This window comes from Hyla sarda, chromosome 2 (genome assembly GCF_029499605.1).
Source record: "Hyla sarda isolate aHylSar1 chromosome 2, aHylSar1.hap1, whole genome shotgun sequence".
Taxonomy (NCBI): Eukaryota; Metazoa; Chordata; class Amphibia; order Anura; family Hylidae; genus Hyla; species Hyla sarda.
In genome coordinates, this window is record NC_079190.1 from 407944840 (window position 1) to 407970945 (window position 26106).

The 26106-nt window shown below is 40.6% G+C and overlaps 1 protein-coding gene across 4 annotated transcripts in view; it reads right to left on the bottom strand.

Moving 5' to 3' along the window:
- Positions 1-10456: 10456 nt before the first annotated feature.
- The window catches only part of DHRSX (dehydrogenase/reductase X-linked), a 474272-nt gene continuing 458622 nt past the window's right edge, over positions 10457-26106 (bottom strand). For all 4 annotated transcript variants that reach the window (XM_056558834.1, XM_056558835.1, XM_056558832.1 and 1 more), the window contains exon 7: positions 10457-12408. In XM_056558834.1, coding sequence (XP_056414809.1) covers positions 12223-12408 — 186 coding nt within the window. In that variant the 3' untranslated portion in view covers positions 10457-12222. The remainder of the gene's footprint in view (positions 12409-26106) is intronic.

The following is a 26106-nucleotide window of genomic DNA, read 5'->3' on the forward strand; positions in this document are numbered from 1 at the left end:
ATTGATGGTATCCTGTTGAGAGAGGAAGCGAGATGGATCTACCGACTTAATTGCAGGCACCCTCATGGGTTAAATGAGGGATTTTCATATTACGCGTTTTTAGAATAAGTATCAAGATCTATACATAAAACAATTACACCACCCGATAGGGCGTCTCATTTATATCTGCCATCTTGACTACAATAAGTGCATACATAAATGTACATTAACAACAATGTATATTTGGGAACTTTATTATATAGTTTCTGACGACACGATACGGACGTCATGGCAAACTAATGGATATCAAGATTGACATGGTCCATCTAAGACAGTATCTTGTAGGGGGAGTGAGCGGAGATGACATAATAGGCAAGTTATGGACTATAATACTGAAGGGGACAGTAATACTATTCTACTAGAAGTAATGTGCAATGACCAGTATAGACTATACAACTAATTGGGCCAGAGTTATATGGGAACATCTCCTCCATTGTGAGTAATGTCAAAATGCTATCAATGAAGGAAGAAAAATGAATCATAATATTAAACTGGTAAAACCCAATATAAGATGTATACAATGAGCATCAAAAATCATAGAACAATTGGCAGGCAGGAGTATACCTACAGTTAACAATATTTAATCAGCCTCCCGTCCGCCTATACACATATAAAACTGAGGTATAGAGCTGTCCTCCAAACAGTATAATAACAATAATCATAAACAAGAACTATCTGTTCCAGACAGTGCATTAATTATAGCCAATCGTAGTGTCATAAACCCCCTCCCCCCCTGTTGCATCACAGATTTTTCTGGCAAAAAGTATTCCAACAGAATAGTGGCATATGTAAATATCACCTGTCATAAGATTGGATACAAACCTTATCTAGCTAAAGGATACTTACCTAGGATGGAACCAGCTTAATAATTGAATTGGAGGATACAATTTGATAATATGTCTAAGTCCACTGACATGCGCAGTCAGTAACACATGGTAGAGGATATTTTCTAAGTGCAATGACATGCGCAGTAACCGGCACCTGCGCATGAGATGCAAAGGACTATAAGACACGTCTAAGTTCACGGACATGCGCGAGATTGGCGCATGTGCCATGGGCCTTCCCTTAGAATTACTACTATATCCAATCACATGCGGGCGCCCATTAGTGACGTCTAGTATGTTTACTCACATGACCAACGATCGAGACCATGATAGGACGAACGGCCATCATAACGAAACGCAGAACTATCTGAAGCCGGCCGTTGATTGGATGACATGCCGCGGCCGTCACATTCAACGTCAGACGCGATGATATAAAAGGCAGTATGAGACGCCCGCTGGCCATTAGCCGCCATACTTTCCTGACGAAGCTGGGGAGCCAGTGAAACGTTGGAAGGGTGGGCTAAATTTTGGTGATTTTAATAAGCAGTAGCCACCGGCTCCCAATAGATAGGAGATTGAGCTACCCACGCTCACTCTGTAGCATTCAGGAGCTTACAAAAGACAAGTACAGGAGTCAAGGAGTACGGTGGCAACTGTGGTTTTAAAAGTTAGTGGTGGTGTCATTACATCCACTTGCAGAATCCCATAATTATGTGCATCACAATCTATATTTTAAATGGAATAATAAAAGGTATATTTTAATTGGGGGGTATTTAGTTTAGGGTTCCCCTAGGGGGGTTCCCCTAAAATTGTTGTGAAGCTCCGGCATATAAGACGCACCCAATTTTAAAGGTGCAAAATCTAGAAAAAAAGGATTCTGAACCCAACAGTGATCTTCAACCTGCGGACCTCCAGATGTAGCAAAACTACAACTCCCAGCATGCCCGGACAGCCGTTGGCTGTCCGGGCATGCTGGGAATTGTAGTTTTGCAACATCTGGAGATTCGCAGGTTGAAGACCACTGGTATAAAAGGTAATACTCACATGTCCCCGCCGCTCCGGACCCATCACCACTGCCCTGGATGTCGCTCCATCACTGTCGCCGCATCCCCGTGGTGTCCCCCGACGCTCCGGATGTCTTCTTCCCCGGGACCCACGCTCTCCGTTGCCCTCATCACGTCGCCGTCATCACGACGCTACGCACGCCGATCCTATTGGATGACGGGACGGGATCCCGGCACGGAGCAGACACCGAGGAGGCAGGTAAGGTCCCTCCCGGTGTCCTGTAAGCTGTTCGGGACGCCGCGATTTCACCGCGGCGGTCCCGAACAGCCGGGTTAGTGTCACTTTCCCTTCAGACGTGGCGGCCAGCTTTGATCGCCGCGTCTGATGTCCTGTATTGGCCGCAGGGTCCCCCGCGATAGGTGTGTGTAGTCGCCGTATAAGACGCACCAACTTCCCCCCCTCCCCCAGTTTTGGGGAAGAAAAAGTGCGTCTTATACAGCGAAAAGTACGCCATTTGTTAGAAAAAGTGGTAACATGCCCATAGATATGCAGTGGAAACACAGAATTATAAGAGCAAAAAAATTAAAAAAAAGAAGAAGAGACCATTTAGCCTGCCTTTAGAATGTTTCATTATTATTATTGCTTTTATATATATATATATATATATATATAATCATGTACTGCATTGTACATAGTACATAAGCAAAAAGTAGCTTGAACATACACCTGCTCTCCCAATCAAACAGAATCTTACTTGTTCCCCTTATTATTTGTTATCTACTTTTCTTCTTCTGTTAACACCTGAACCTTATACATATTTAAAGTTTTCAAGCATGTTCTCCTTTCCTAGATGTTTATAGGCCCAGATAGTGAACTGATTTGTAGCTTGCCTTTAACCACTTAAGGACATCAGTTTTTTTTTTTATCTTATTTTTTTTATTTTGCACTTTCATTTTTATCTCTTCATTTTCTAAGAGCCATAAAGCTTGAAATTTTCCACCTACAGACCCATACAAAGGCTTGTTTTTGCGCTACTAATCATACTTTGCAATGACATCACTCGATTTACCACAAAATCTATGGTGAAACAAAAAGAAAATTATTTAAGGGGAGGGGGATGAAAAAAAAGGCCATTTTGCAATTTTTGCAGGCTTCCTTTTCTATGCAATGTACTTTTCGGTAAAAAATGTCAAGTTATCTTTATTCAATCAGTCCATACGATTAAAATTATACCAAATGTATATAGGTTTTGTTTTGTTTTACTACTTTTGAAAACGTTTAACTTTTGTACAAAAAATAAGTTTGCTTAAAATTGTTCTCTTCTGACCTCTATAATGCTTAGTTTTTTCCGTGTACAGGGCTGTATGTGGACTCTTTTCTTGGTACCATTTCTGTTTTGAATGGACTTTTTGATCACTTTTATCCATTTTTTTCTGGTATATGAAGTGACCGAAAATACACAATTATGGATTTTGGCGTTTTTCTTAGGTGTACGCCATTAACCGTGCAGTTTAACCCCTTAAGGACGCAGGGTTTTTCTGTTTTTGCACTTTCGTTTTTTCCTCCTTACTTTTAAAAATCATAACCCTTTCAATTTTGCACCTAAAGATCCATATTATGGCTTATTTTTTGCGCCACCAATTCTACTTTGTAATTATATCAGTTATTTTACCCAAGAATCTACGGCAAAACAAAAAAAAAAAATCCTTGTGCGACAAAATTGAAGAAAAAACTGAATTTTGTAAGTTTAGGGAGCTTCCATTTCTACACAGTACATTTTTCGGTAAATATTACTTTCTCTTTATTCTGTAGGTCCATACAAATAAAATGATACTCTACTTGTATAGGTTTGATTTTGTCTTACTTCTGGAAAAAATCATAACTACATGCGCGAAAATTTATATGTTTAAAATCAAGTCAGGAGCCCGCGTCATACAACGGTTGCAGGCTCGTCCTTCGTCGGCAACCGGTTAATTAAAGGGGTACTCCGTCCCTAGCATCTTATCCCCTATCCAAAGGATAGGGGATAAGATGTCAGATCGCGGGGGTCCCGCCGCTGGGGACCCCCGGGATCTCTGCTGCAGCACCCCACTATCATTACTGCACAGAGCAAACTCACTCTGTGCGTAATGACCGGCGATATAGGGTCCGGAGTATCTAGACATCGCGGCTCCGCCCCCTCGTGATGTCACAGCCCGTCCCCTAAATACTATGGGGAGGGGGCATGGTGGCGGGACCCCCCCCCCCCCACGATTTGGTATCTTATCCCCTATCCTTTGGATAGGAGATAAGATTCTATGGGCAGAGTACCCCTTTAACATTACATTTTAATATTTCAGACATTTATACACTTTAGATTGCATACACTGTTCAATGCTGTGCTATAGTGCAGCACTGATCAGTGTTATTGGCGCTTCATTGCTCCAGGCTGACATGACTTCCTGGAGCACTGATGAGCTGATCGGACAGCGAGAAGGCAGGTAAGGGCCCTCCCGTAGTCATCTCAACTGATTGGGACCCCAAAAATTTTGCCTGGTAATGCCTGGCATTGGCCATGGGTCCTAGCAACCGGAACCCACTGGGTATGAATTGCTTTTCTCCTGGGTGTACTTCATATAAGGGGAGCGATGTCCTTAAAGGGTTAATATACTCCTTCTTATTGACTTGTTTTTGTAGTTGGTTTCTCTAAGACACAAATGAGAAAAATTGTTTTGTGCTCAATACTTATTTTATCCGCTATAAGTGATGTGCCAGCAAAGAAAGTAGTTGACTTGCGCATTATAGCCTATTTTTCTTCTAAACCACATGTTTAGGTCCAACAATCATGGACATGTTTACTTTTATAATACACATACAAGTTTGAGCAAACTGGACAGAATCTAGCCGACATTAATAAAAATTTAGAAAGGGGCCATTTAAATGTAAAAATATTATATTTGTTCCAATTAATTTTGTTAAACTTTTTATTTATAATGTATTTTAATAATGTGTTGAATAAAGTGTGTGTTTTTAACTTTTTTTTCTTCTTACATTTTTTAGTTAGTACTACTACTCCCAGCATGGAACACACTGTTCCATGATGGGAGTAGTAGTACATGTACTAATTGACAGATAGCCCCGGGTGTCACTTCTGACACCCGTTGCGATCCTCCTGTATAATGTAAAGATGCAGGCGGGCGGCTGGCCACTCTTCTATGGTCCCCTGCTCTGTCTTATATAAACACCTATTCATATTTCCCGCAGAGAGCTATGATTGGCCGGATGGTTTTGGCTAATCACAACTCTGTGTGGGAAATATGAATAGGTGTATATATATACATCAGTGCAGGGGACCATAGAAGAACTGCCAGACACACCTATACATTATACGGGAGTGACACCCGCTGTGATCTTTCCTTAAGTGCAGGTACTACACTCTGCTCCATGCTGGTAGCTGTAGTACCTGCATTAATAGATAGATCACAACAGGTGTCAGAAGTGACACTCACTGCGATCTGTCTATTAGTACAGGTACAACAACTCCCAGCATGGGGCAGAGTGTGCTCAACACAGTGTTCTGTGTTTCTACCAAACAACTCAACTTTGGTTTTATCTGTCCACAGAATATTTTGCCAGTACTGCTGTGGAACATCCAGGTGCTCTTGTGCAAACTGTAAACGTGCAACAATGATTTTTTTGGACAGCAGTGCTTTCCTCTGTGGTATCCTCCCATGAAATCCATTCTTGTTTAATGTTTTACGTATCGTAGATTCGCTAACAGGGATTTTAGCATATGCCAGAGACTTCTGTAAGCCTTTAGCAGACACTCTAGGATTCTTCTTCACCTCATTGAGCAGTCTGTGCTGTGGTCTTGCAGTCATCTTTACAGGACGGCCACTCTTAGGGAGAGTAGCAGCAGTGCTGAACTTTCTCCATTTATAGACAATTTTTCTTACCGTGGACTGATGAACAGCAAGGCTTTTGGAGATACTTTTAGAACCCTTTCCAGCTTTATGCAAGTCAACAATTCTTAATCGCAGGTCTTCTGAGAGCTCTTTTGTGTGAGGCATCACTCACATCAGGCAAAGCTTCTTGTGAAAAGCAAACCCAAAACTGGTGGGTGTTTTTATAGGGCAGGGCAGCTGTAACCAACACCTCCAATCTCATCTCATTGATTGGACTCTAGTTGGATGACACCTCACTCCAATTAGCTCTTTGAGATGTCATTAGTCTAGGGGTTCACATACTTTTTCCACCTGCACTGTGAATGTTTACATGGCGTGTTCAATAAAAACATGGTACCATTTAATTATTTGTGTTATTAGCTTAAGCAGACTGCGATTGTCTATTGTTGTGACTTAGATGAAGATCAGATCACATTTTATGACCAATGTACAGAAATCCATATAATTCGAAAGGGTTCACATACTTTTTCTTGCAACTGTACGTCTTATATCTACTGCCTAGCAAGAACTTACAGTGAGCCTGCAATGTGGATACAGTATACATATTGCTGGCTCACTTAACCCCTTGCTGAGCTGTGTGCTATGCGCCAGCCCAGCAAGGAAAGAGTTAACTTACACTGATGGACAGTGTAGGTTAACCCTTTGCACGGTATACACTATATACAGCTATCTATAGATAGCTGTATATAGTGTACACAGAAGAGAAGTCCCCTTACTTCCCTCCAGTCCCGGCAGTGTCCGTCTAGCTCCGCCCCTTTTGATGGCGTCATTAGGGGCGGAGCTTCAGACATGAGCCAGGCTAGTAAGTCTGAGGCTCTGTTTACATTGTACGTTTTGTAAAATGTAAACAGACCCTTCTGGCAGTGTCTTCCCAGACAGGGAGACTCCACCTGTTGCCAAAGGCTGTCTGGGTATGCTGGGAGTTGTAGTTTTGCAACAATTGGAGGCTCCCTGTTTGGGAAGAAATTGTAATATGGGCGCTCTCCCCAGCATAGTGCACCAAAAATATACTAACAGAGTTTTTGTGTTTTTTTTTTCTTCTCATTTCAGATCCATGTATGCACAGGATTACGGCGGATTCAGAGGACTACTGCGGATGAACTGGATTTTTTTCTTTTAATAAAATTGCTAACGAGGGCTGTGTGTTGTTTTTTTTTTTAAATTGAATTTCCATGCTTAGTAGTGTAAGCCGTCTTATAGACTGAATCCATTACTAAGCTGGGGCTTAGCATTAGCACCAAAAACAGCTAGCGCTAACCCCCAATTATTACCCCGGGGTGCCAACAGGCCCGGAGCGTAAAAAATGGCGCTCCTGGGCCTAGGCGGTAACAGCTTGGTGTTATTTAGACTGGGGAGGGACAGTAACAATGGTCCTCGCCAACCCTGGTAACGTCAGGCTGTTGCTGCTTGGCTGGTATCTGGCTGAGAATAAAAATACGGGGAACCCTATGCATTTTTTCTTTTAATAAATAAAAAAAATGCATAGGGTTCCCCGTATTTTTATTCTCAGCCAGATATCAACAAAGCAGCAACAGCCTGACGTTACCAGGGTGGGCTAGGACCATTGTTACTGGACCTCCCCAGCCTAAATAATGCCAGCCTGTTACAGCCTAGGCCCAGGAGCGCAGTTTTTGATGATTCGGGTCTATTGCTACTGGCTCTTCCCAGCACCCCTGTGGAGGTGGGTACCGGGGTTATAATTGGGGGTTAGCACTAGCTGTTTTTGATGCTAATGCTAAGCCCCGGCTCAGTAATTGAATCCGTCTACAAGACGGCTTCCACTACTAAGTCTGAAAATTCAGTTTCAAAAAACACGACACTATGGAAAAATTATTTTATTTTAAAAAACAACACTCCCCCACAGCCCTCGTTAGCCATTTTATTGAAATAAAAAAATCCAGTTTATCCACAGTAGTCCTCCAAATCCGCCATAATCCTCTGCATACACAGATATGAAACGAGATGAAAGAATTTGGTTAGGCCTTTTTTTGTGCTCTCTCCTGGGGAGAGCGCCCATAATGCGTTTCCATACAGAAAGCCTCCTATTGTTGCAAAACTACAACTCCCACCATGCCCAGACAGCCTTTGGTTGTCTGGGCATGCTGGGAGTTGTAGTTTAACAGCTGGAGTCTCCCTGTCTGGGAAGACACTGGCAGAAGGGTCTGTTCACATTATACAAAATGGACAATGTGAATAGAACCTCAGACCTTACCAGCCTGGCTCCCGTCTGTAGCTCCGCCCCTAATGATGTCCTTAGGGGCGGACTTACACTGACCCGGCGGGGACAGGGAGCAAGGGAGGTAAGGGGACCTCCTCTTCTGTATACACTATATACAACTATCTAAAGATAGCTGTATATACTGTATACTGCCCAAAGGGGCTATAGGAGCAGGGAGTCTTGTCTGTCTGGTATAAGTATTCCCAGCTCCTGTATAGTATACATGGGTACACTATGCCCCCCTGTATACTATACGGCCGTGGGAGGTGAGTAGTGATGCTATACAGCACTCCTCATCTCCTTACACTCTGTGGACCGGGAGCTCAGCATCCGACACAGAGTGGTACCTGAAGGCAGTGAGAAAACTGCCACAGTGTACAAAACTGGCTATTTCCACACACCAGGAAAAACAACAGAAAAAATGCCAAAACACAGGAAAAAGCTGTGGCAGTTTTTCTGGTGTTTTTGCTGGATTTTTAGGTGTAAAAAAAACCAAGTAAAATCCTAGTCTAAGGCTAAGTGTCCACTTTGTTTTTTTCTGGCAGTTTTTGAAATACAGTCACTGCAGTTTTTGAGCCAAAGTCAGAAGTGGATCCATAATGGAGGAGAAGTGTAAGTTCTTCACGATATGTCCTATTCCTTTTGAATACATTTCTGGTTTTGGCTCAAAAACTGCAGTGACAGTATTCCAAAAACTGCCGGAAAAAAAACAAGTGGAATCCTAGCCTAAGAGTTTTCTTCCTTATTACACCCAGTATGTGCATTAGCCATCTAATAATATGCCATCCTATTACTTAATAGTACAAAGCTAAGTATATTCTAAAATATAATTAAACATGAAATAAATAACCCACAGTGTATATATATTGATATTTAGAGCATTAAAAATGATGGTTGTCTTATGTCGTGTGAGCCGTAAATCGCTACCACTTATAAATGATGGTTTTCTATTCTTTGCTCTGCTGGACCCTTGCAGCTCTGCTATAACTGTGGGTGAGCACTTCTGAAAACATTTTCTGCTTTTTTCTATGTCCTTCATGAAAGTTTACTGTGCTCTAGTTTTGGTAGAAAAATAATACCTAAAACAAAACTTTATAACATTTAGGTTTCATTTTTGTTCAAACCCTGACCTGTCACATTGCACATGCAATTCTATATGTGGGCATCAAGTGATAAAGCAAGAGTAGGTGAGCTGATCAATAGACAGTTTTGTGTAAAAAGATATAGTATACAGTAGGAAGTATTTTATAATATACATTGCTGCTCTTTCCATGCTTGGAGTCCAGTGGGCAGTCCTTCTCAGAGACTGACAGTATTCCCCCTATGAATACTGTATACAGTATTACCCCTATGAATAATCTATGCATAGATGTCAATCACCAGAGAAGTACAGAGTCCAATGGGCGGAGGGCGGACTATTACCATATTTTTCGTCATATAAGACGCACCCAATTTTAAAGGATAAAAATCCAGAAAATAAAGATTCTGAACCAAATACAATGTAAAGTATAGGACAGTGATCTTCAACCTGCGGATCTTCAGATGTTGCAAAACTACAACTGTAGTTGCAACATCTGGAGGTCCGCAGGTTGAAAACCACTGGTATAGGAGGTAGTACTCGCGTGTCCCCGCCGCTCTGGACCCATCATCGCTGCCCTGGATGTCGCCCTCCATCACTGTCGCCGCGTCCCCGGGTGTCGCTGTCGCTCCGGAACGTCTCTGCTGCCTGGTATCCTCGCTCTCCGTCACCGCCATCACGTCGCTACGCACGCCGCTCCTATTGGATGACGGGACTGCGTGTGCGACGACGTGATGGCGACGAAGGAGCGCGCCGGCCATGCAGGGGATCCCGGCAGGGAGCAGACACCAAGGAGGCAGGTAAGGTCCCTCCCGGTGTCCTGTAAGCTGTTCGGGATGCCGCAATTTCACTGCGGCGGTCCTGAACAGCCCGACTGAGCAGCCGGGTTAGTGTCACTTTCGCTTCAGATGCGGTGGTCAGCTTTGATTGCCGCGTCTGAAGGGTTAATTCACCGCGATCGGTGATGTCCTGTATTAGCCGCGGGTCCCGGCCATTGATGGCCGCAGGGACCGCCACGATAGGACAGGGTTTTAATGTGTATTTGCCATATAAGATGCACCAACTTTTCCCCTCCAGATTTGGGGAAGAAAAAGTGCATCTTATACGGCGAAAAATACGGTATATGACTTTTGAATACAGATATAGCTAAGACTGTGAAACATTGAGTATTATGATCCACACAGGAAGAGTACAAAGAGTAGAGATATAAGTGAATAAAATACAGAATATATTCAAACAAAACTTTATATCGATCTACTTTGTTCCTCTAGCTTTATAACCTCAGGCCTGGAGAACAGACACCATGTACACCTACCTTTGTGGTAGATATTATTGCAGAAAAAAATACTCCATTTCATATCTGTGTTTATTAAGAAAAAAATGGCTGAACAGCAGTATAATGTTTTTGAGATACATTTACCAAAATCTTTTGACTGAATATTGTCCCTGGTGGCCAATAGATTCCTTGAGCAGTAATAATAAAGACAGTAATAATATACTACATGTGCTGTAGAAAATCAAATTGTCCCATAGATAGTTTGATTTCTTTCCGATAGTGTAATTTTTTTTCCTATATTATCTCTGTAAAGTTTTCATAATTCCAGTTAGAACCTTAATAATAAGAAACTCTCAAATCTCCTGTGATTACAAGTTAAGCTTCCTGAAATTGCTTATTACATCCAAGTGAATACCTAATGAACTCATCATAATTATTAAGGCCGCAATGTGCGTCAAAGGAATAATTTTACCCTTCATATGAAACATATTAGTATACCCAAAGCAAGCTGCACATCAAATTACATTCAGAGAGGGTTTTTCTGAAACAACATGAACACAACTTGCCTGATCGGTTCACAGTTATCCTTTAATATTTATGGCACAGAATGAAAGGACAGAATCCTTCAGGCAAAAGCTGTATATGATCATGTTGATGACTGAAATTGTGCCTTGTATATTACGCACAGCATGATTATTATTATTATGGGTACAAAACTCCTTGTTAATCACGATTATTGAATAACTAAAAAAATACAATGATTCTACAGAGATATATATGAATTGTGTAATAGAAATTCCAATAGCCACCTCTTGGGTCTATGGATGTGAAATGTTAAAGGGGTTTTCAGGGTAGCAAAGTCTTTATGCATTTGGTCAGGGAATGTATAATTAAAACAAAACAAAAACAACAACCCATAAACTGACCTTCCCTGCTTCCACGTCACCACCAGTATGACAGAGCTCTGGTCCCTGCTGTGCAGCACTTCTAAGTTCAGGGACGTGATGTTACAGGCTCATTCAGCCAGTCAGAGGCCACATTGGTGTCCCACCTCAGTCACTGATTGGCTGAATTGGCCTGCGACCTCACGTCCCCAAACCCATAAACAAGGAAGTAGGGATCGACCGATATCGATTTTTTAGGGCCGATACCGATAATCTGTGGACTTTGAGGCCGATAGCCAATAACTTATAACGATATTCCGGTATAAGTTATCGGCTATTTCAGCACCATCCCCCCCCCCATCACCCCCCCGCCGCCCACTGTCTTCTCTCCCCCTGCCGGTCCTTAGTCCCCACACTGCACCGCCCCGGCCAGAGACCGCCACCGCCGCCGCTGCCCCATTGCCTCACCCATCCCCGGTTTTATAATTACCTGTTCCCGGGGTCCGCGCTACTTCTGGCTCCAGCGGCGTCCTGAGCTGTCACTGTGCGCACTGACGGTGACGTCGCGTTGAGGATGTCACTCGTCATTGCACAGTGCACAGCGTAATGCAGGCCACAGCAGGAGCCAGAAGTAGCGCGGACCCTGGGAACAGGTAATTATAAAACCGTGGATGGGGGGAGGCAATGGGGCAGCGGCGGTGGTCTCTGGCCGGGGCAGTGCGGTGGGGGGTGGGGTGGGGGGGGTGCAATATTATCGGATTATCGGCAAGGTAATTGCCGATACCGATAACGTCCAAAATTGTGAATATCGGCTGATAATATCGACCAAACCGATAATCGGTCGATCCCTAGAAGGAAGTATGTTTTTTTTTCCTACTCACTCCGTGAGAAAATGCATAATAACACTGCAGCCTGGATAAACCTCATAAGGAAACAACCGATAGGGAGGAAGCTTTAGGCTGAAACGGGAAGGGCAGACATCTTGCAGCTTTCAATCCATAGTTTCTTTTGAAGTTCCATGTCATACGATACATCAGCAGATTTGGTCCTTCCACCATTACAAATATAGCAGCCTCCAATTCCTTCAAGGTCTGGTGAAACAGATGTATAAATTGAGGAGGTAGCTCCATCTTCTGCACTCTGTAGTGATAAGGTAAAAGAAATATTGAATCAGTTAATACCAAGGAATATGTTCACATCCCCTTTGAAGAACCAAGTTCCAAAACCATAGTTTTAGCAAGTTGTTTACGATATCTACTTTGTATACGGCAAAAGTAATATTTTCTGCAAAACCCACTGGGATACAGTCACACTGCATATAAGAAATAAATGGACATAGCATGCAGCCGACACTCTACTGCACCAGAAAAGCTATATGTACAGCTGGGTTGTGTACAGTTGGGTTGTGCACAGTTGGGTTGTGTACAGTTGGGTTGTGTACAGTTGGGTTGTGTACAGTTGGGTTGTGTACAGTTGGGTTGTGTACAGTTGGGTTGTGGGGCGCAAACAAGTTAGAGGGAAACAGTCAGCTGCACTGATATGCCCGCTCACCTCATAAATATAAGTCTTTACCCATGTGAGCGCAAGGTAGACGGGCATATCAGAGCAGAGAGGTCAATTTCACAACCCAAGTGTAAAAAGAATTGCAGTGTATTTTGTGGCATTCTTAAGGTGTTGACATATTTTGACAGTAGTAAGAGCTCTATTTTTTTTATATTAAGCTCCAAGTGCCTGGATGTTTAGTCAGTATTAAATAATAGAATTCCGACAGCCCGCAGTTACTATTAGTGAGAGCTTAGGAGTTTATGGCATACTGTGTTATTATTGAGTTCAGTGTATAAATAACATGCAGTAAGCTCCTAAGCTTCCTCTAGTGGTGGCTACAGGGAACCAAAATGTTATCAGAAAAATTCAATGTCTATGCAGGGGATCTGCGCTCTTTATCACAAAATAAATAATTGACTACTATATAATAGGATATGTTAAGAAATATTCAGCGCTGACTTTGGTACCTATTTAGACAATGGAAACTGCACTGTCATGGAAAGAGAAGCATAGTTATCTTTAAAGTGCCCTAAGGGGTTAAGGGGTTATCCAGGAAAAAACTTTTTTTATATATCAACTGGCTCCAGAAAGTTAAACAGATTTGTAAATTACTTCTATTAAAAAAATCTTAATCCTTTCAGTACTTATGAGCTGATGAATTTGAGTTGTTCTTTTCTGTCTAAGTGCTCTCTGATGACACGTATCTCGGGAACCGCCAAGTTTAGAAGCAAATCCCCATTGCAAACCTCTTCTGGGTGCAGTTCCCGAGACAAGCAAAGATGTCAGCAGAGAGCACTGTTGCCAGACAGAAAACCACAATTCAACTTCAGCAGCAGATAATTATTGAAAGGATTAAGATTTTTTAATAGAAGTAACTTACAAATCTGTTTAACTTTCTGGAGCCAGTTGATATATAAAAAAATAGTTTTTTTTCCTGGAATACCCCTTTAAGCCAGCATGGCATTTAGTCAAGCTATAGAAGTGTACAGGGAAAGTGGTGCAAATTATGTAAGATCCACTTGCGCGCATCTCCTTGTTGCTATAGGTGTCACACAAATGTTCAACAAGTAAAGTCCTCATGTAACCTAGATCTCCGTTTTCGATCACAGTGTCCATTGGGATACTAGGATCAACCGTCTGCCACTGTCAAGTTCGGTAGAGGTAGAAGGAGTGAAAAATTATAATATTTGTAATAATATTATTTATTCCTTTTTTTTTTAACTGCTTCTGTAGTTTCTGAGACAAAGCCGGAGGTGGAAATAAAAAGAAAAGACGTATTTCTCTCCTCTCTGCTAGAACCATTTTTGGCTTTGGACCAAAAACTGCAGTAGCAGTTAAAAAAAAAAAAACACAGCCAGAAATGACACTAGCCTTATAGAAACATAATACAGAATGCCTTCACTTGTCTGGCTCCATTGACTGGCCTAAACCTGTGTGACAATGGAGCTTCACTTGAAACTTTTCTGAGAAAATAATCAGCAAAATGCAAAGTCACATTGCAAAAGTCTCATCTCATGGCAACATATTCCCTAAAACAACGCGCGGCATGTCTTTCTCTGAACACCGCGTAGATCGTGTTCTAAAGCAAATGACTGTGCGCACTGCCATGAAACATATGAAACATTTATTTTTGGCTTTTAAAGCTCCCTTGATAGGAGTTTCCCACTGATTCTGTTTACCGTCTTTAACATCCTGCATGACTAAATCTTGGTAACGGAAGATGAGAAGATAACAAAAACATTTGAAGCGCTGTTTAGCTATTTTGATGTTGCTATTAATATGTAATAGTCCAATGGTTAACAGGCCTTGCTGAATATGTTATTCTTGTTAAAACTGTTACAGCTGCTTTAAAGGGGTACTCCACTGCCCCAACATTCGGAACATTTAGTTACGAAGGCTGAGTTTGGGCTGCGGGGTCGTGACGTTACGGCCATGCATACTCAATGCAAGTCTATGGGAGGGGGCGTACGCCCCCTCCCATAGTTTTACATTGAGGGGGCATGGCCGTGACATCACGACCCCGCAGCCCACACCCAGCATTCTGAACTAAATGTTATGAACGCTGGGGCAGTGGAGTACCCCTTTAAGCATTATTTGTTAGGGGGAGAAAACATTGGTGAGTGAGTAGATATCTCAATAATACATAAACAGGAGAATACAGCAGCATACTGCTAGCACAAAGATACAGATAAAATATGCAATGCTATATTGCTACAATGCAAAAATTAGGTACTTAGCTCACAATTTGGCAGCCAAATAGTTTGGACCATCCCACCACGATAAGTTGACCTCACTGAGACGGACCCTACAAGTGTAGGGTCTGTCCCAATGAGGTCACCTTATCGCGGTGGAATGGTCCAAACTATTTGGCCGCCAAATTGTGAGCTACGTACCTCATTTTTTCATTTTTTGCATTGTAGCAATATAGCATTGCATATTTTATCTGTATCTTTATGCTAGCAGTATGCTGCTGTATTCTCCTGTTTATGCATATTCAGCTTAGCAGCTTGCACCTGTATGCCAGGTCAATGCAGTAGTTACGATATCAGTATGTGCTGGCCAACTTATCCTTGTTTGTGTTATACATATGGGGGAGTGGCTGCCTCCATGTTGGCTCTTGCACCCCACCCACCTCTATTAAGTGCCGTATAAGGTGCTGGACGTCTCAGACCTTGCAAGCCTGTTAAACTGATTACACAGAGGCATATTCACAGTGTAGGGTCTGTCCCAATGAGGTCACCTTATCACGGTGGGATGGTCCAAACTATTTGGCCGCCAAATTGTGAGCTAAGTACCTAATTTTTGCATTTTTTTGCATTGAAGCAATATAGCATTTCATGTTTTATCTGTATCTTTGTGCTAGCAGTGTGCTGCTGTATTTTCCTGTTTATGTATATTCAGCCTAGCAGCGTGCACCTGTATGCCAGGTCCATGCAGTAGTTACAGTATCAGTATGTGCTCGCCAACTTATCCTTGTTTATCTCAATAATACAGATAGATGTCCTTTACACATTCTGTATTGAATCCAATAGACTCAGTATGGGCCCATGACCTCACATGTATTATGTGCAATTCTACACAAATTGTCATAGACATACCAACCTGAACTACTGGCAGATTGTCTCATCAGAGCCCTTGTCTAAAGAAATGTTCTAATGTCTGACAACTTTTAAAGTGGTTATCTAGCACCATAACATTTTTAGTAATGGGTTCAGTCTGGCTTCATAATATAAGATGTAATATACACATGCCCAATCGCCTGCTGATACCATATCAATTGTGCCCAGTCCTGACAGGGCAGCGTTTTCAACTCTCGTTTGAAAATTTTGAATATTTTGCATTTTTCTTACTTTGAAGCTCTCTGCTTGTAAGGAAAATGGATATTCCAAATACCTTCTGCTGCCGGCAGGGCTGGGACTCGCATTGCAGGACGCGCCTGCATGCGAGTTCCAGTCGGAGCTTTAAGATTTAAAGGGCCAGTGCGCTCAATAGTGTAATTCACATGTGGCTCATTGATAAATTCCTCCACCCTTCTCACTTCCCTGCCGGATCTTTGTTTCCTTGTGCCTGAGAGAAAGCATTCTTGAAAGTTGCCTTGCCTTACTCCTTGCAAATCAAAAGAGGGGCCCCAAAAGTCGTAATAGTGCACTAACCAGATTTGCACATTTTTGATCACTTCAAATACCATAAAAAATATATAAAAAGCAATTGAAAAGTCCCATCAAAACAAAAATGGTACAGATAAAAACTACAAATCAAAGCGCAATAAATGACCCTCATACATCCCTATATACAGAAAAATAAAAGAGTTATAGGGATCAGAATTGTACAATTTTATATTTTTGTACAGTTCCCCCACATTAGGTTGGCAGTACAGTTTCCCCGCATTAGGTTGGCAGAACAGCCCCCCCCACATTAGGTGCAGTACAGTTCCCCCACATTAGGTGCAGTACAGTCCTCCCCACATTAGGTTCAGTATAGTTCTCCCCACATTAGGTGCAGTATAGTTCTCCCCACATTAGGTGCAATATAGTTCTCCTCACATTAGGTACAGTACAGTTCTCCCAACATTAGGTGCAGTATAGTTCCCCACATTAGGTGCAGTACAGTTCCCCCACATTAGGTGCAGTATATTTCCCCCACATTAGGTGCAGTATAGTTCCCCCACATTAGGTGCAGTATAGTTCTCCACATTAGGTGCAGTATAGCTCGGAGCTATACTGCACCTAATGTGGAGAACTATACTGCACCTAATGTGGGGAACTGTACTGCACCTAATGTGGGGAGCAATTAGCTCCCCACATTAGGTGCAGTATAGTTCCCCCACAGATATACAGCCTTCAGCCATATACAGTGTATGGCTGGAGGCTGTATGCCTGGTTAATGCCCCACTTCAGTGCTCCGTCCACCACTCCTCTGGTCCGGGGTCTCGATCTACTGCTATGGCCTATAGACCATAGCAGTAGGTCTCGGGACCGGAGGAGCAGTGGTCGGAGCACCGAAGATGACGTGCTGCCAGCTGGTGTTGGTGACTTAGCATGCCGGCCGGCTCCCGTCCTCCACGATACTTCGCTACTCTGTTGCTATGGGCGCATGCATGGGACGTCAGTGACGTCCCTGAGTGCGCTACCTTCCTGGCGGCACCTGCATTTTTAAGTTAACGCATTGACTTATCATTTTTGTAATAGTTTTAGTCAACAACACTTTTTCAGTGATGTAACTAAAACTATATAAAAAATAAGTTTTGATGACTAAAATTTTAACTAAAATCTATTGACAATTTAGAAAACTGAATAAAATATGAACTAATCTTATTGGGGGAGATTTATCAAAACCTTTCCCATAGCAACCAATCAGATCGCTTCTTTCATTTTTAACAAGGCCTTTGCAAAATGAAAGAAGCAATCTATTTGGTTGAACAGGTTTTGATAAATCTCCCCCATTGTCTGTATTCAATGTTCATAAGTAATACCTGGTTAATAGCTATTTACTACTTACTACTTTTCACTATTTGTCTACTTGCTTAATTGACTAAAACTAGCCTAATACTAAAACAATTTCCTTTTTAAAACTAGATAACTACAAAATCATTTTTCTGACATAACATGAACCAGTGGAATAGCTGGGGGTTTTGCATGTGGGGGCAAACACATCTGAGGCCTAAGTGGGCCCGCTACTGGGTAACATATGTTTAAAACTGCAGAAGTTCATCATAATAAGTTCAAAACAGGCTTTATATCTCCGATTAAAGTGCTTCACCTTCCTGAGTTCTCCATGTGGCCCACCATCCTCATGGCTTAAAGTCTTAGTGTTGAAATCTGCAGCAGAAAATCCTGCACATCGAATCTGCGCAGAATACTGTACGTGTGAATAGACCCTAAGACTTTAAGCCATGAGGATAGATATCACAGAGTAAGGTCCCCTTCTTAAAGGAAAACGGTAACATGTTCACTCCCCCACTAATCACAGGTACTGACGGATAGTGCAGTACCTGTGGTTCTTCACTGCGCATGTGCAGCTTCCTGACATGCACAGTGAAAACCAGTTCGGAGCGACGGGGAGAGGGAGAGAAGGAGGGATGAATATTCATAAGCGGGTGGTGAGCGAACGGCTGGACGGATCCGGGCGTCCCTCGCTCTATCCGTCAGTAACTGTGGTTAGTGTGGGAGTGAACATGTGACAGTTTTCCTTTAAGCTCCCCCTTCATAATTCAGGACCACAAGCTGCTTTGTCTTGTGTGGTATGTGGTATTGGCGGACTTGGTGCATTTAAGCATTATATGGTTGGTCATTCATGTGCTTGGCTACCATATAATCCTACATTTGTATAGCCAAGTGCAGCGTCCTATGGCAATAATAGTTGGTCACTATGGGGTTGAGGAGCCAGATCTGGGTTGATCAACAATCTTCATTTGTAATGCAAAAACAACCTTTATAATGAAGCCATAATGTTCTTGGGCATCAGTAAAGTTTGTACTGGAGTTACCATGTTCTTGATGGCAAGAATTGTCCTGCAGACTACACATAATAGCCAGCAAAGTTCTGAGACCCGAAAGAAAAGAAAATCAACAGAACTTGAATACAGCCACATTTCAGAAATAAAAAATCTTTGTGAGTACTTGGATATGAAGGAACAGTACGGGGGAACAAGATGAAATAAAATGTACTATACAAAAGAACGAACACCAGACTGCTCAGTATTAACTGTTCCAGAAAAAAAACACAGCAACCACTAAGCAGCTTGCTATACTCAAATGCCAAAATGATTCTATTAGCACTCAATTCTGCTGGGTACACAGAATGGCCAATCCTGACATCATTCCAGGAGAAAAACTAACTTATAAGTCTCCAAAATGCTACATGATGTCCTACATTCTGATTCATTTACAGCAATTTTCTCAAATGATCACTGTAAAGATAATGGGGGAGATTTATCAAAACCTGTGGTAGCTACTTTTTCTCTGGACAGGTTTTGCGAAATCTCCCCCTATATATTTTGGGTGTAACCAATTTCCTAGAGTGAATTATAAAAGAAACAAATAATAATAGGTAGATGGTAGTACTATAGTAAATACGTTATAACAAATGAACTACAATGCACAGCAGTTTTGCGTTCAACGCTTTAGCAGGTGTGTCCGCCCTGTCACTTATAGGCTGTTACAATGCTATACATTTAGCGGCTGACAAGATGGTGTGAATGTACTGTTAGCTGTAATGCCTCCTATCTATTTTGTGACTGGAAGGTCAGTAAGTAAAGTCTGAAGTGCGGTTTCTAGAGCGAGATCAAAGCTCTGTGATTTTGTGTCACCTTGAAATATTTTTAGGAAGAAAAAGGCTTCAAAGTAAGTGACAGAAATGCTAAGTATCCATCAAAGAGAATGCGTTAACAAAGCTGCACTTAATTAATCAGATCTCTGTGAGTCAGGATCCATAGGAAAAGCCCAGCTGTGCGTATTCATCAGGTAAAAGAGAGGAATCGGCTGGGTTATTTGCATAATTGGTCCTTAGACTTTGCCAACAATAATTTTTTTTATATTACAATTTATAGGGAAAATTCCTCATTTCATAAGTCACTACTTCAGTGTATTATAAGCTTTTTAGACTTCTAAAGTGCGTAATAATAGAAACAAAATATTTATTTAAAAAGTGTACCTTGAAATATTCTCTGTAGAACATGCGATTCTTCCCTCCCCTCAACGAGACCAGTTTGTTTATAGTTTTAGATATAGGGCTTGAAGCCGTATAACAATTGAATCTAATATTGTAAATAATAACATAGAAACATATAATGTGTTGGAAGATGAGAACCATTTAGCCCATCTATTCTGCCCAATATCCTGTGCATATGAATAGTCCCTGGACCTATCTTATATAAAGGATGGCCTTCTACCTATCCATTGCATAACTAAACTCATTCTCTGTACTTGCAGTTACCACTTCTGCAGGAAGGCTATTCCATGCATCCACTACTCTCTCTGTAAAGTAATTCTTCCTCATATTACTGTATAAACCTTTTCCCCTCTAATATAAAACTATGTCCTCTTGTGGTAGTTTTTCTTCTTTTAAATATACTCTCCTCCTTTACCGTGGTAACTCCCTTTATGTTTATAAAAGTCTCTATTATATCCCTCGTCTCTTCTTTCTTCCAGGCTATACATGTTAAGGTCCTTTAATCTTTTCTGGTAAGTTTTATCCTGAAATCCATGTAGTTTAGTAGCTCTTCTCTGAACTCTCTCCAAAGTATCTATATCCTTCTGGAGATACGGCCTCCAGTACTGCGCACAATACTCCAAGTGAGGTCTCCCCAGTTCTCTGTACAGTGGCATGAGCACTTCTCTCTTTCTACTGCTAATACCTCTCCCTACACAACTAAGCATTCTCCTAGCATTTCCTGCTGCTCTATGACACTGTCTGCCTACCTTTAAGGGTCTTTTAACATGGGCAGAATTTCTGCACCAATTCGGCTTCCTTGGGTGGTTTCTGGCTTGTACGGATTTTGTGTGGCATTGGTGCAGAAATTCAGAAGTGTGGAATCCCATAGAAGTCTATTGGGCTTTCATTTCGGAATTCCGCAAGCGGAAATTTTGCCTGTGTGAATAGACCCCAAGTCTTGTAAAATAATGACCCCTAAATCCCTTTCCTCAGAAAACTGAAATTAGGGCTGTAATAAGGCTGTGTTCAAACATACTGTTTTGGTATTTGGTTCTCATTCTGGTCAGTACTTTTATCAAAAAACAAGAGTGAGAAAGACATAGAAAAAACCTATATCAGAAAGATTTCTGTAATATTCTACTATGAAACGTTTATGGAATATCCTGTGCATATGTCATAACTAAATCAAGAAAACTTTTATACATTTTAACGAACACAGTCAAAAAATCAAAGCACATAACATTCGCAGACATTTAAACCCATTTGTAGTTTGGTTTGCAGCAGAAAAAAGTCTTCACTTAGTAAAGTCTTACTTAAAGGTAAGCGCTGCGGAATCTGTAGGACCTATATAAATAAATAAATAAATAAATAAATAAAATAAATAAATAAAGGAGAAAAAGTAAGACTCTATCTTCGGCTCTTCCATAGAGATACATGGAGGGGGCGTGTTGGCTGGGGTCGGTACGCCCCATTCCCGGGGAGAGCCGGTGTCCCATGCAGGAGATCGTGGTGGTCCCCGGTTGGATCCCCGCGATCTAAAACTTATCCCCTACTCTTTAGATGGGGGATAGGTTTTTCTGCATGATAGTTCTCCTTTAAGAGTTTGGTGACTTTTACTGTGCTATACATACAGTGGGAGATTTATCAAACCATGCGCAAAGAAAAAATTGACCAACTGCCCATCGCAATCAATAAGATTGCTTCTTTTATTTCTCAGAGGCCTTGTTAAAAAATTAAAGAAGAAATCTGATTGGTTGCAACGCGCAACTGGTCAACCTGGAGTTAGACCCAGTTCACACAAATTTTTTGCAATCTGCTGTTTTTTCACCCTCAAAATAGGAAACAGTTATCTTTGCAAATCAAAAAGCAGTGCAACATGATGCAATACCCTATTGCATCATGTTTCCACAGTTTTTTGTTTTACAAATTCTTAACCTTCCCTCTTTTTCGATTTTTCATTTTTGCACTTTTGTTTTGTTCCCTCTTCACCTTCTAAAAATCATAACACTTTCAATATTCCACATAAAAATGTATAGGAGGGCTTGTTTTTTGCACCAACAATTTTACTTTGTAATACCATTTAGAATTTCACTACAAAATCTACGTCGAAACCAGAAAAAAAATATTTGTGGGGCAAAATAGAAAAAAAAAAAAGCCATTTTGTAATTTTTGGCGGCTTCCGTTTCTACACAGTGCAGTTTTCAGTAAAAATTGCACCTTATATTTATTATATAGGTTCATCTGGTTGTAAGGATACCCAATTTATATAGGTTTGATTTTATTTTACTACTCAAAAATTTTTTTTTAACTACATGCACCAAAATTAATACAGTGAAAAATGTCCTCTTCTGACCTCTATAACTTTTTTATTTTTCCGTATAAGGGGCGGTATGAGGACTAATTTTTTGCGCCGTGATCTGAAGTTTTTATCGGTACCATTTTTTCTGTCCTCTATATTGTCCTCACTAAATAGTGGAGCTGAACCCACAGCATAAGATACTTCTGTGCGGGAGGGAACAGCATAGGACAGAGGCAATGGGAGGAAAGGGACTCACTTTTCATAAAGCCGCAGATGGATGTTAATGAACGTCCATTTGCGGCAAGGTATGAATTACCTTTAGTATGCTATTCTTTCTTTTTTCAAATCAGCTGGTGTCAGAAAGTTAAAGAGATTTGGAAATTACTTCTATTTAAAAATCTTAAGCCTCCCAGTACTTATTAGCTGCTGTATGCTTCAGAGGAACTTGTTTAGCTATTTCCAGTCTGACCTTGAGTCTGACCACCTCTGTCCATGTCAGAAACTGTCCAGAGCAGAAGAGGTTTGCTGTGGGAATTTGCTCATGCTCTGGACAGTTCCTGACAGAGGTGTCAGCAGAGGACACTGTGGTCAGACTTGAAAGAACTACACAACTCTCTCTGTAGTCTACAACAGCTGATAAATACTGCTAGGGTTAAAGGGATAATCCACCATGAGGTGATTTTAGTACTTACCTGCCAGATAATAATGGACATGCTTAGGCAGGATCAGTGCTTGTCTTGGAGCTAGACGGCTATATTCTGAGTCAACCATAATACTGTGGCAATCTTATTGTAAAATGGCTATTTCCTGTTGGAGTTACTTCCCTCCAACTACATGTCCCATGGTTCCTTGTTTGTAAGTGTGTACATCAGCCACCCCACCCACTGAAAACACCTGTGCTCCTTTCCATTCAATAGACTAGTGTTTTCTAACCAGGGTGTCTTCAACTGTTGCAAAACTACAATTCCTTGCAAAATGATTGCAGAATGATGTTTCTTCCACCCAGCGGTCGCTCCACCCATTGAAACAGACAGGCTCCCTTTGAACACCTGACTAGCAATGTAACTTCTTGGTCTGCACTGTAACCTGGGAAAACCTGAGTCAACACTCGTTTTGTATGCTGCTAGACAAACATTGGGGCAAAAATTACATAAATATTGTGAAATCAGCATCAAACACAGGTACAGACAATATATTATGAACTACACTAACTTTATAAAAAAAAAAAAAAAAAAAATCATGGAATACCCCTTTAAGATTTTTACTAATCTGTTAACTTTCTGGCACCAGTTTATTTAAAACCATTTTTTTTCTATCCTTTAAGGTTTTTCCATAACCAGTTTAGGATCTATGCCTGATTAAAAAAATATTGTATATTGCAAAAAACTGTTTAAACATAAATGATTCCACCTATAGGTTTATGAGTTTATTTGTAGAATTTCTGAATCATGAAGATACATAAATTTCATGGGTAGTATTTTAATAGAGTTTTTATTGTGTTTTGGATTATTTCACTATTTCTCAGCCACATTTTTGCTGCTGTTTGCGATTTTTTTTTTTCAGCGGGTGACCCATTATTAGTGACTTGTTTATTGTTTTGCTGGTTTACAATAGCCTACTTTGTTTATCTATATCATTCTTGTTATATTTGGTGTCTCACTCATTTACCAAATGATTATAGCCCTTGAAAACTCACACAAACATTACATATGCTTTAAAGGGGTAATTTTGGGGGGGGGGTTTGACCAATGGGACAAGCACTTTGGATAGGGGATGATTTTCCTATGCCACAGTGCTCCTTTAATGTCACAACTAGAGTAACATCTATAAAGCCCTGGCTTATTAAAGTGATGCAGTCATAATACATGATCAAAATGTGATTACCGTATCTACTTCTTAATACTTCATAAGTTAGAATAAATGTATCCATTAGTCTGCGTAGGTGGAATAAACAATAACAAGCTTTTATGCCAGCAGAAAATGACATCTTAACAAACAGAACAACCTATGAACTTCCTTTCTTTTCTACAAATGACTTTTATTTTAGCATCTAACAAAAAAAATAGCTCTGATTAAGTCAAACTTTGTGTTAGATATATTCTATTCCATTTAGTCTAAATGTGCCTAAGGATGCAGAAAGGAATAAAAGAAGAGAATGGAAGCATTATATAAAGTCTAGCCTTTAGCTTCTTTCAATAAAACTAAATTAGTCTAGGATGGTGAAAAGTGCAGGGGAAAAAGAAATGCATTTTGTCAAATGTCAGATCTTTTTGTAACCCCTTAAAGGTGTACTCTGGTGCAAAACAATTTTTTTTAAACCAACTGGGGCCAGAAAGTTAAACATTCAACAGGAAGTTCTTTTCTTTTTGAATTTCTTTTCTGTCTGACCACAGTGCTCTCTGCTGACACCTCTGTCCATGTCAGGAACTGTCCAGTGCAGAAGAGGTTTGCTATGGGGATTTGCTCCTGCTCTGGACAAGTAATTTACAAATCTGTTTAACTTTCTGGCACCAGTTGATTTAAAAAATAAAAAATAAATATTACTGGGGTACCCCTTTAAGGACACAGCCAATTTTGGCTTTAAGGACTGGGAAAATTTTATTTTTGCATTTTTGTTTTTTCTCCTTGACTTCTAAAAATCATAACACTTTTATATTCCATCCACAGACCCAGATGAGGGCTTGTTTTTTTGTATTACTAATTATCCTCATTTTACCATAAAATGTACGGCAGACCCCAAAAAAATATTATTTGTGTGAGGAAATTGAAAAGAAAACAGAAATTTTGCTAATTTTGGAGGGTTTTGTTTTCACGCTGTACACTTTACGATAAAAATTATGTTTTCTTTATTCTGTGGATATTGTGTCAATACAATTAAAATGATACCTATGTTTACATACTTTTCTATTATTGAACTGCTTTTCAAAAAACAAACTTATTTCCCAAAATTGCCCTATTTTAACCACTTATATCTATCTCATTTTTTCATATATGTGGCTGTATGAGGGCAATTTTTTTGCACCATGATCTGTAGTTTTGATGGTACCACTTTTGTGTATATGACTATTTGATCACATTTTATTTATTTATTTTGGAATGTGATGTGACCAAAACACATAAATTTTAGACTTCCTTTTTTTTTTTTTTTTTTTTTTTAACATTTACGCGATTCACCGTACAGGATCAGTTACATTTTGATAGTTTGGACATTTACGCACACAGTGATAACAAATATGTTTATTTTTTTTAATGCTTTTTGGGGGTAAAATGAGAAAAAGTGGTGATTTACATCTTTATTGGGGAGGAGATTTTTCCCTTTTTTTTTTTTTTTTTACTTTTTTTTACACTTTTTATGTCCCCATAGGGGACTATTTATAGAAATCATTAACAATGATTAGTATTATCGGCAATCTTCTTCTCTGGTCTGCTCGATGTCAGACCAGAGAAGAAGACCCTGGGAGAGCAGCAGAGACAAGTGAGGGGATCTCTGTTTGCCATTTTGGATCGGATCCCTGTGGCTGTTCCAGTGGTCGCATCATGTACAGGACCCATCGCATCAGGACGTAAATTTACATCCATTGTCCTTAAGGGGGTAATAATGTCTATCTAGCCTAATACAAAAAAACTCCTCCAGAAATGCCCCCTTTATACTCCATTCTTTTATGTATCCCCTTTTTTATAGTACTGATCAGAAAAGTCAATCTCCATAAAGGCAAACTTGGGACAAAAAAAAATCTGATTTGGTGAATGATTATAAATTCAGCTATTTTCAATAAAAAAAAAACAATTGGGTACAGAGTTTTTACGTCTAGAATATTCCTAAGGGCAGTGCCATTCCTTTCA